The sequence below is a fragment of the Nycticebus coucang genome, chromosome 20, assembly GCF_027406575.1.
Source record: "Nycticebus coucang isolate mNycCou1 chromosome 20, mNycCou1.pri, whole genome shotgun sequence".
NCBI lineage: Eukaryota > Metazoa > Chordata > Mammalia > Primates > Lorisidae > Nycticebus > Nycticebus coucang.
The window spans coordinates 57402005-57414405 of record NC_069799.1 but is presented as its reverse complement, the minus strand read 5'-3'; the positions used below and the strand labels follow the sequence as shown (position 1 = coordinate 57414405).

Genomic DNA, 12401 nt, shown 5'->3' with positions numbered 1-12401 from the left:
TTTTGGCCAGGGCTGGGTTTGAACCTGCCACATCCTGTATATGGGGCCAGTGCCCTACTCCTTTGAGCCACAGGCGCTGCCCGAAAACAAAATATTTTTATAAGAAGTTGCCGCTGTAGATCAGAGATGTTGCCCCAAGGTTCTTTGCTCATTGTTATTTGCAGGATGTAGAAGTGAGAGGCAGAGGGTAAAAATAATAACAGTAAGATTAAATATTAGAAGCTGCAAGACCAAGGGAATTCACCTTATAAAAATCCAGACTAAATCCTGCTTGGCAGTAACCTTGGCCTTCAGGATCAGCATTGCCTAGAACAATCAAAATACATAAATGTTATCACATCATCATGGCTAAGATATATTTTAATAAACAATTCAGGATGTTCTCTTGTTTTCTCTAGAAACTTCTAAGTTTAGAATGATCACTATGTAGTTTTATGTTTATTTTTAAAATTCTGTCCAAGTCACTTATTAGATTCTATCTATTTTCTCATCCCAAATATCATTGTGATTCTACAGTAAAATCAACGAGAACAACATCCCTTCGGGTTTTGATACCCTTTTGAAAACCAATTCCAGCTTTTCGCTTTTCATACTGTAAATTATTCAAAAGGGAAGAAACATCACCATTCTTTGAAATTATTTTGCTTTACAATAGGAAACCGGAAAAAAAGAGAAAATAGTAATTTTTCACAAAATTCATGGAGAAAATAATCAATGCCAAGTGTTTAAGTGGCAACTATATAAAAGAGTGTGAGAGGGTCTTTCCCTTACAAAGTCATTCTTTTTTCTTGTTGAGTTGTAACTTATGAGCGCTAAAGGGCTCTTTCTTCAGGAACTTCAGAGGAACCGTGAACTTTACAGTTGTATCCCAGAGCGGACTCAGGAATCCAGGGGAAGCTTGTTGATCACTGTTACTTGTTGCCTTTTAAAGTGAAGCGGAAGGTGGGTGTGAATGATCTCCACTTGAATTATGAATGAGCAAGAGCTGCAGGCTCGTCATTAATATGAATGAGCAAGTTCTTGCTCACGGGATCAGTGCAGTGGGTTTGTGGAATTAACATGAGGTCCTCCTTGAAATTCTCTTTTGAAAATAATATCACTGATGTCCCTGTTCTGTGGTCTTGAGCATAGGCTTGGGAACAAGCTGGCTTTGTGTTAATGATCTGCGAACTCCCTAGCCGTGAGGGGGAAGTCTGCTTCTTGGATGATCTGGGGATGAAGAGTAATATTAACAGAAATAGGGAGATCATGAGAATGTGACAATGGTGGAGGTACACCAGGGCTGAAATAATTCTTGGCAATTTATTGAGCTATTCTGCCACTCAATGCGAGCTCTAATTTACCTTTGTTGAGCTACTTTTATTATTCAAGAAAGTAAAGAGTAAATATAGCGCCACTATCGTGTGTCCATGTAACTCAAGGCGAGAGCAAACTATACTTTAGATCTTTAGAGAACGGTTCAAACTCACACTGAAACATCCCCCACCCACAAGTCTAGATTCCCCAGGTGTTTTAATCAGAGCTTTCACATCCCGTAGGTGGTCAGGCAAAAAGGCAGAAGCGGTGACAAGTTTTATAAATGATTGTCCTCCATGGTAGTTGGGAGCACAGAATATATTTCCAAGTCAAAACGTGACGGGTGGCTTCATCTTTTTAGTGCCAATAGTTTGCTGTTCTGGGGAAGCATCATTTAGCAAATAAAGAAATGTGATAGGGATGGGTATTAACACGGATGAAACAAGTTCAGTCTCCAATCTTAGCTTTACTACTAATTTTCTGAGTAATCTGGGGATCTTATTTGTCTCTCCACCCGACTTTTATCTTTAACGTAATCACAGTGACTTTTACCAAAGCCAAGTGCATGTTGAATGGGACGTGCAGGGACTCTGCCTCTGATGGGCTGTGGCCAGGGCCCGGGAGCTTCCAAGTGTCACTGCTGGAAGATTCCCTTCCTGTCACCCTGTCTGAAAAGCTCCTCCTCTCCTCACTCCCTCAACATGAGCCACTCTCTCCTACTTCCTTGCTATGTTTTCATATCACCTTTTCACTGCCTGACTTAGAAGACAGTCTGTTGTCTGTCTTCCCCACTAGCATGTCAGTTCCTTCAACACAGGGGTTTATCTTCGCTTGTTCTTGGCAGCATTCCCTAAATGTAGACTAGTTAGTGTTCGACTGGTTCAATAAACCCCTGTCAAATGAATAAATCATTGAGTTTTAGTATCTACAAAGAACCCCCATTTTAAACGTATTTTAAATAAAATCCTTATCCCACCAACTATTCATTCAGCTGACATTTGTCATCACACTGAAGAAATGCCTGATTAACTTCAGTGTTTTTGAATAGAAAGGTATAATCATCTCTTAGAAAAGTGTTCACCAGAAACCATGAGAGTTAAAATGTTCCTCTCTCAGTTCTTTGATCTCTTATTCTTAGGGTCTCTTTGTTAACCCTCTAAGACCACTGATCTAGTCTTTGTCTTTCTTGGTTTATTTCTGATATTTGCTCATTTTCTTGTCTAAGTTAATCTTTTTATTATTATTATTAAATCATAGCTGTGTACATTAATGTGATCATGGGGCACCATAATCTTGAATATACAAAAAAAATTCATGCACACTGGGGAAATGTGCTTATAGTCTTAGAGATCAAACTCATTTGGGAGCAAGGTTTTTAAAAAATTAACATTCTGAAATCAGTCACTAGAATGTTCTAAGGACATTTTCCTCCATGTGGTCTTGTGAATTATCAAGAATAAGAAAGAAAACCCACTGCTTGCTTATTGACAAATCCCAGTGGTCTATCTGGCACATAGAAAACTGGAGGAGTTCACAAAAGGACTCTGAGTAGACGTATCCATCCCTCTACCCATCCATCCATCCATTCATCAACCCATCCATCTATCCATCTTTCTGTCCATCCATCCATCCATCCATCCATCCATGCATCCATCCGTCCATCTATCCATCTGTCCATACATCTATCCATCCATCCACCTGTCCATCCATCCATCCATCCATCCATCCATCCATCCATCTGCACATCCACCCACCTATCCATCCATCTGTACATCTATCCATCCATCCATCCATTCATCCATCCGTCCATCTACCCATCTGTCCATCCATCCATCTATCCATCCATCCATCCACCTGTCCATCTATCCATCCATCCATCCATCCATCTGCACATCCACCCAACTATCCATCCATCTGCACATCTATCCATCCATCCATCCATCTATCCATTCACCCATCCATCCATCTACCCATCTATCCATCTATCTGTCCGTCCATCTATCCATCCATCCACCCACCCACCCATCCAGGCTTCCATCCATCCATCCATCCATCCATCCATCCATCCATCCATCCATCTGTTCATCTACTCACCCAGCCAGCCAGCCAGCCACCACCCACCCATACATCCAACCACCCACCCACCCATACATCTATCCACCCATCCATCCATCCATCGTGGTATCCACAAGTCTTCAGTTATTCCACAAAGGTGAAATAATTAAACAGAAGTGTCCCAAAGATGGTACTCACAGACTTGCTTTAAAGTGTGCTTTGCTGGAAGCTTCCTAGAACTGCTAGATGAGATTTGGACTCTAAGTGTACAGAGCCTTTTTGATCATGGGGGGATTAATCATCTTAAGCAGAAAACCATATTATACAAATAACCTGAGTATACAGCTGGAAAAGAAATGAGCAGCTGAGGAAAACACAGGCTAAACAGAAATCTCATGCATCCCCTTGGTCCAAACATGCTAATGGACACCATTCCTGCAATAAACAAGTAAAGTAGGCAGTGTTGTTTAGAACACAGGTTGTGAGTTTTTAATAGACTGATGGTTTAAGGCCTAAAAATAAAGAACTGATCAATTCTACCACCAAATTTCTAAAACCAGAAATTTTCTAAAACATGCAGGAAAATCAGAAGAATTCCATACCTTGGCCCTGCTGGCATATCAAGACACCAGCTGTCACAATCTTTCCCTGTCTCCAACACTTTTTCCTGGTAATCCTATAACCTATCCATGATGTTTTGAGATTTCTGCTCCCCTGTCCATGACAGAAAAGCTCTCAAGCTAAATTTCAGATGGGAAGAATAAAAACAACTCACTGTTCCGACAGGGAGAATACTCAGCATAGGCACTGAAATTCTGAATTGCAACATAGCAGGTGCCAACTGGGTCCTTTGCGGGTGTTGGTCTAAGAGTCCTCCACTGATATAAAGGAGCACAGGCCTAGGAAACATCAAAGTCACAAAAATACATTTTTGATATAAATTTATTATGCTATATTTGAGTTACCAATTAGTATACCTGAATTTATGATAAACCAAGCTAAATAATTAAGCAAACACAGTGGTCTTCAGTGTGCTAGTGAGTGAGTCCCTGGGGTCGTCAAGGTTAAACTTCCAAATCCAATTTTTAACATTCATACACTGTAGAATTGGCAAAAATTAAACATATACATAAAACAAGTTTCCCCCATAGACTCTTAAAATTTTTGCCAAAGAAAACAAATGGAAAATAGTTCCTAGAAGCAGAGAATTAATATTTTCTTTTCTTTTTTTTTTTAAAGAACCTACATAAAAAGCAAATGGTCATTCAAACAGTGAATGAATCAGTGTGATGTCTTAACATGAGAAATATTTACTTTCTTTGTCTAATTGTTACTTTAAAAAATGACTTTCTAATCAAAGGAGGCAGACAAGTTAGTCACCTGTTTTGTGGATTCTCCTACTTCATCACAGAAGTTGCATCTTAGAACTCTTTTTTTTTTTTTTTTTTGCAGTTTTTGGCCAGGGCTGGGTTTGAACCCACCACCTCTGGAATATGGGGCTGGCATCCTACTCCTTTGGGCCACAGGCGCTGCCCCAATTAGAACTCTTTAAACAACTTTCATGGAAACACGCTACCACATTTCCATGGTTTTTGTGTCTTGATTTTTTAATTCCATGGTTTTTATTGATGGCAACTGAGGGCAAAGGATAGAACCTCATGCCTATCTTAGCAATTTTATTAGAGATGATCAGGAAGTCACTAAAAAAGCATGATAATGACCTATAAGGATTTCCAAGGCATTGAACACTACATGTGAAGGAACCCAAGACTCTGCCTCGACTTGTTATGGAGAAATTTACTGAGATAAACTTCAAGGACCTCAGACAACCTTTTTGAGAAAGGTGAGTTATTCCAAATCATTCCATAAATGAAGGCAAAAGCCCAAAGGGTTAGGAATGAAAATGTTCTATGCTTATTCCGCACTAACATATAAACTGGCAAATTAAATAGCGGTATATACTACACACATATTCAATCACAGTTTGAAACTTCTTTTAGAATTTATTGAATTGCCCACAGCACATAACCGAGAGCTTTTCATATAAAATTTGCTTACTAGAAGCATATTGAATTAAACTAAATGCAGGCCCACTGGTTAGAAGAGGAAACCAGAATTTCACACCACCAAATGATTACACATTTGTTGATACATCTTTGCTTTTATGATGTATGATTTGTCGTGTCAGAATCTGATTGGATGCCTCATGCACGCCTTCTCATTTTAGGAATGATGCTTTGGAGAAAAAAGGACATTTTATGACATCCTGCCTTATGGCACCATTTCTAGGACTAAATTATAGTGAATGGAAGGTACGCCTCTGAAATAGTTTGCCTAATATCAGGAATTTTAGCATCAAAGATGAATTTAAACAACAGCAAGAAAAATGTGAAATGCTCTGGCTGTTTCTTAGAGTACTGTGCTTGTAACAAGAGTACTGTATTTGAAAAGATGGATGTGAAATTCTCTTTGGGTAAATGACCTTCCTTTTGCAAGAAATGAGCAAGACGATACGATCGTGTATAAAACATAGGCACTTTTTGACTTCTGTTTTGCCTATTGGATTCTTCTATTAAGCTTTATCTGATTGCCCAGTCATCTCTGAGGACACAGAATCCTATAAAATGGAGCACTGGCCTACCTTCTCATTCGATGGCATTATACTTACCGCCATTCCAGAGAAGAAAGATCTCAATTTTAAAGGACTTTATGATTCCAGATGTGTCCCTGGTGATTTAGTTTAATGTATAACTACTTTTAGTAAAGATAATTCAAATCCCCAAGTAAATCACCTGTCTACAACTTTAGCTTTGTGGTTTTGCCTCTCTGTAGATTACAGAGTCTTGGCCAATAACCCAAAACTTTCTACCTCATCTAGGTTCCCTAATCTTAGGGTCCTCTTAGGGAACTGACAAGCTGTTGAGTTGGTAAATTCCACAGAGGGTGTGAATGGTGAAGCATAGTCTGGTCAGTGAAGCAGTCACCCGTGTAGCCCCATATTATCCACCTTCCTTCACTTTCCATTTCATCAAAGGACATTTAATGCCATGAATTCTATCCAAAGTTGGCCTGATAGCAGCTCTAGAAAGCTAGCCTTTTTACATCAGTTTTCACAATGACCTGAAACACACTGATGTGATGTGTTTGGGCTTTGACCCAATCCTAATATCTACACCATGATACTGGATATTCACAAGGATACTTCTGTAGGCATCATTTTGTGGTTCCAAGAACTACATTGCACGAGGGAGGATTTAACTGTCCATTTCACTGTGTTCCAGCACTTGAAGGAAAGCAGTTAACTTGAAATACACTTTATATTATGTTACTTCCTATCACATGATTGAGAAAATGCAAACAGGCCAAAAAAGAATAAAAAACATGTTGTATTATTTTATTTTCAATGGTTTTTAAGTTTTCCATAAATATTGAATAAACTTGTAACAATTATATATATATATAAATCTATATATATACATATATATATAGATAAAAATCCCAAAGGTTTTTTTAACCCCAAACAGTTATTAAATGGAGTTAGTTTTTCTTTTCCTTTCCCTTTCTTCTTTCCTTTCCTTTCCATTTTTCTCTCTTCTTTATTTTTAAGAGACAGGGGGTCTTGCTATGCTGGCCAGGCTGGTCTCAAACTACTGGGCTCAAGCAATCCTCCCCCCTTGGCTTCCCAAGTAGCTGGGACTACAGGTGTAAGCCACCACTCTCAGCTTAGTTTTTCAATAGTATTATAATTCCCATAAGTTCTACCCCACTAAAGGATAAAAAAGTTCTTACCAGTTCTGAAATGTGAAAACTACATATTAATGCAAATAAAATTCTACAGGGACACATTGTAAATTCTGGACATTTAACCATAGAGAGCTAGCTATACTTTTTATATCACCTGTTTCATGTCAAAATCTCTTGGGGGTGGGGAATTTAGCCACAGACTAAATAAAGCAAGGCATTTCCTTTAGATAGTTATTATTATTAAATCATAATTCAAATAACTTGAGACAAATCCTAAAAGCCAAAGTTATTGCTTTGTTGTTATAAGGAAATGAAAGCCAACAGGTTAAAAAATTCTGCTAGCTACAAAAACTTCCAGTTCATTTCAATAGTCACTTATTTCTCAATAACTTAGACATGTATCATTGATTAGAACAACCAAATAACAGAACCATAAAGTCGCAGCACTTTATAGCTGAAAGGGATTTATTTGGAAATAAGGCTTTTTGTACTTTAAAAAGTATTAATGAACCCAGAAAATCATACTGTTAGTGGCTTTTTACAAATTATTACTAAAGAAAATTTTCCTTCAGTTCTGAAAAGGACCGATGATATCATGCTAGATTAATTTTTTAAGTATTCTTACAGGAATAGTCCTATATCTTTAGCCAAATCTTAATTAAGCAATAAATTATTTACTTCTTTGAGATTTAGGTTTTACTTTTCTATCTTCCTTAATCACTTTTGAAATCTTTGAACATATCTCACTGATCTTTTGGAAAACAAGCTATATTTCCCATAGCTCTGAGTGCTAACATATTCCTTAATTCTAAGTAGTAGACTTATTTTAAAATACCAACAAGCTTTTATCTGAAAGTCTAATGTGTTCCTATATGAAAAGATTCTTATAAATATGAAGTTAAAATATCTCCGTGCACATAGTGTTCAAAAACAACACCACAAACACACAATTCATACTCACCACAACTTTCCCTTTGTGAGCTTTCACTGTTGCCCCGAACCATTGATTTGATTTAAACTCTATAGGTTCTTTGGTTCCATTAACTCTGATCTTTCTGTTGTCTAGAAAAGAAGGTATGAATTGTTAAATATTTGTAAGACATGGAAGCCAATTAAAACATATAATAAATTTATACATTAAAAAATACTTGAAGAGCTAAAACTAATCCTTCTCAAGCTCATCCAAAACCTTAAAGAGGAGGGAATAGTTGTAAAGGCCAGCAATACCCTAATACACTAAAAGACAATGCAAGGAAAAGATAGGGGGAAAATTACAGGCCAATATCCCCGATAAACAAGGATGCAAAAATCCTCAACAAAATACTAGCAATCCAAATTCAACTGCACATTAAAAAGATCAAGTGGAATTTATCCTGGGGATGCAAGAGTAGGTCAACATAGGCACATGAATAAATGTGATACTATACATTAACAGAATGAAAGACGAAAACCATACAATCATCTCAATAGATACCAAAAAAGCATTTCACAAAACTTACCAGGAGAGGGGAAAAAGGAAACAAGGATGTAGAAAACAATCAGAGAAAATTAACGGTGATTTAATTCCTTACCTATTAATAATGTTGAGTGAATGGAGTAAACTATCCAAAAGACATAGAGTTAGCTAAATAAATTAAAAAATAATAGCCAAATCTATGTGGTCTACAAGAGACCCATTTTAGCTTTAAGGACACATACAGGCTGAAAGTGAAGGGATGGAAGAAGAAATTCCACGCAAATAGTAACCATGAGAGGGCAGTAGTGACTATCCTTACATCAGATAAAATATTAATAGAATTTAAGGCAAGAACTATTACAAGAGTCAACAATGCTCGTTATTTAAAGATAAAAATATCAATTCATTAAGAGGGCATAACAATGATAAATATACGAGGTTGCCAAAAAAGTACACACACTTTAAGAAAGAGAAAAAAACTATATTAAAATTGTAATACATGGATCACATTTGACTTCTCCAATTACAAGAGGTGCTCAAAGATGACTCGTATTACTCTTTTGTTATTGGTATATATTGACTATATATATATATTGTTTTTTTTTTTTTTTTTTGAGACAGAGTCTCTGTAGAATGCTGTGGCATCAGAGCTCACAGAAACCTCAAACTCTTGGGTCCAAGAGATCTTCTTACCTCAGTTTTTCATTTTTAGTAGAGACAGGGTCTCCTTCTTGCTCAGGCTGGTTTCCAACTCATGAGTTCAAGCCATCCACCTGCCTTGGCCTCCCATAGTGACAACCGTGAGCCACCACACCCAGCCTGAGTATTACAATTTTAATACAGTTTTTTCTTTCCTTTCTTAAAATGTGTGTACATATTTTTGGCACTCTCTGTATATGCACTGAATGCTGGAACACCTAAATATATAAATCAATTATTGGTGTGTGTGAAGGAAGAAATACATAGCAATACAGTAATAGAACTTCAATACTTCAATTGAATGTGGGAACTTCAATACCCTACTTTCTACAAAGGTCAACAAAAAAATACTGAACTTGAACTGTAGTTTAGACCAAACGGACCTAACATCATACATATATATATATTTTTTTCAATCCAAAAGCAGGAGAATATATATTCTTTCCTAGAGAACATAGAAAATTTTCCAGATAGAACATATGTTAGGGCCACAAAGCAAGTCTTAACAAATCCAAGAAGATTAAAATCACATCTAGTATTACTTCTGATCATGACAGTACAAAACTAGAAATCAATAACAGGAGTAATCTTACAAAATTAACAAATATGTGGAAATTAAACAACATACTTCTAAACAGCTAATGGTTCAAAGAAGAAATCAAAAGAAAAATTTAAAAACCTCTTGAGACAAATAGTAACACACACAGAATGTATCAAAATATATGGGAGCAGAAAAAGCAGTTCTAAAAGTGAAATTTTCAACAGTAAATGCCTATTTTAAAAAAGAAGAAGGATTCCTAATAGAAGCCTAACATCATGCCTCAAGGAGCTGGAAAAAGAAAAATAAACTAAACCCAATGTTAGCAGAAGGAAATAATAAAGATCAGAATAGAAATAAATAGAGCATGGAAAAAAAATGGAAAAAAAATCAGTAAAATCAAGAGTTAGTATTCTGAAAAAATAAACAAAATCAACAAACTCTTAGCTAAACTAAGTAAAAAAGGACAAAAAACTCAAATAAAATCAGAAGTGAAAATAGAGACATTACAGCAAATGTCTTCAATTAAAAGGATCATGAGGAAGTAGCATGAACAACCACAGTCATGCACTACACAATGGCATTTCAGTCAAGGACAGACTGCATATATGACCGTGATCCCATGAGATTATAATACCATATTCTTGCTATATCTTTTCTGTATCTAGATATATTTAGATGCACAAATACTTACCAGTATGTTACAATTCCCTGAAGTTCTCAGTACAGTAATATGCCCTGTAGGTTTATAGCCTAGGAGCAATAGCCTATACTAAAGAGCCTAAGTGTGTAGTAGGCCAGCCCATTTAGGTTTGTAAGTGTGCTCTATGGTGTTTACACAATGATGAAATTGCCAAATGACATTATTTGTCAGAACATGTTTCCATCATTAAGCAATGCCCACCAATTAGGAAAAAATGGTTGACTTTCTACAAAATGAAACCTTCCAAGATTGGGTCAGGAAGAAACAGAAAGCTTGAACACACCAATACTAAATAAAAAAATTGAAAGAATAATTTAAAACTTTTCAACAAAGAAAAGCCCAGGACCAGATGGCTTACACCAAACATTCAAAGAATTATTACTTATACTTATTAAATTCTTCCTCTCCAACAAAAGATGGAGCTAGAGGGAATACTTCAAACACACTTTATGAGGGCTGTATCACCTCAATATCTAAGTCAGACAAAGGCACCACAAGAAAAGTAAACTACAGGCCAGTATCTCTGATGAACATGGATGCAAAAATGCTCAGTAAAATATCAGCAAACCTGGCCAGGTGCAGTGGCTCATGCCTGTACTCCTAGTATTCTGGTTGGCTGAGGTGGGTAGATTGCTTAAACTAAGGAGTTTGAGACCAGCCTGAGCAAGAGTGAGATCCCCATCTCTACCAAAAATAGGAAAAATTAACCCAGTGTTGTGGCAGGTGCCTGTAGTTCCAGCAACTATGGAGACTGAGGCAAGAGGAACTGGAACCCTAGAGTTTGAGGTTGCTGTGAGCTATGATGCCATAACACTCTTCTCAGGGCAACAGAGTGAGACTGGTGCAAAAAGATATAAAAATAAAAAAATCAGTAAACCTAATTCAACAACAAATCAAAAAGATTTTGTATCATAAACAAGTGTGATTTATGATCAAAGCTAGTTTAACATATACAAATCAATCAATGTGATATATTACATTAAGAGAATGAAAGATACAAACCACGTGATTATTTCAATTGATGCAGAAAGAGCATTTGACAACATTTAGCATCCTTTCTTGATTAAAACTCTTAACCATTTAGGTATAGAAAAAAGTTCTTCAACATAATAAAGGTCATTTCTGAAAAACTTACAGCTAACATCATAATCAATGGGACACAACTAAAAGCTTTTCCAAGACCCCCTGCAAAGCAAGGATGCCCACTCTTGCCATTTTTATGCAATTTAGTATTGACTGGAAATACTAGCAAGAGCAATAAGACAAGAAAAAGAAATAAAAGGAATCTAAATTGGAAATAAAGAACTAAAATGATCTCTATTCACGAATGACATATCCTAGAGGTAAAGAAACCCAAGGATCACATGCACACAAACTATTAGAACTAATAAATTCAATAAAATCTAAGGACACAAAATCAACATACAAAGGTCCATATTTCTATAAACAAACTACCTGAAAAGAAATCAAGAAAACAATCCCACTTTTGATAGCAAAAAAAGGAAAACCTAGGAATAAATTCAACCAAGGAGGTAAAAGATGTGTACACCGAAAACTGTAAAACAGTGACAAACCAAAGAAAACACAAATAAATGGAAAGATATCCCATGATCATTCATGGGAATAACTAATATTGCTAAAATGTCCATGATATCCAAAGCAAGATACATATTTAATGCAATCCTTACCAAAATTCTAATGGTATTCTCTGCAGAAATAGATAGACCCATCCTAAAACTTGTATCACTGCAGAAAAACCCAAACAGCTAAAGCAATATTAAGAAAGAGAAACAAAGCTGGAGGCACAACACTTTCTTTCTTCTTCTTCTTATTCTTCTTTTTTTTTTTTTTTTTGAGACAGAGTCTTATTCTGTCATCCTGGTAGAATGCCATGGTGTCATAGCATCTCA

General features: G+C 36.4%; 1 protein-coding gene across 3 annotated transcripts in view; it reads right to left on the bottom strand.

The window, feature by feature from the left end:
- The window catches only part of ITGA8 (integrin subunit alpha 8), a 184592-nt gene that overhangs the window by 144305 nt on the left and 27886 nt on the right, over window positions 1-12401 (bottom strand). For all 3 annotated transcript variants that reach the window (XM_053572185.1, XM_053572183.1, XM_053572184.1), the window contains exons 3-5: window positions 8057-8157; window positions 4127-4250; window positions 245-306 (exon numbers count right to left, since the gene is read on the bottom strand). In XM_053572185.1, coding sequence (XP_053428160.1) covers window positions 245-306; window positions 4127-4250; window positions 8057-8157 — 287 coding nt within the window. The remainder of the gene's footprint in view (window positions 1-244; window positions 307-4126; window positions 4251-8056; window positions 8158-12401) is intronic.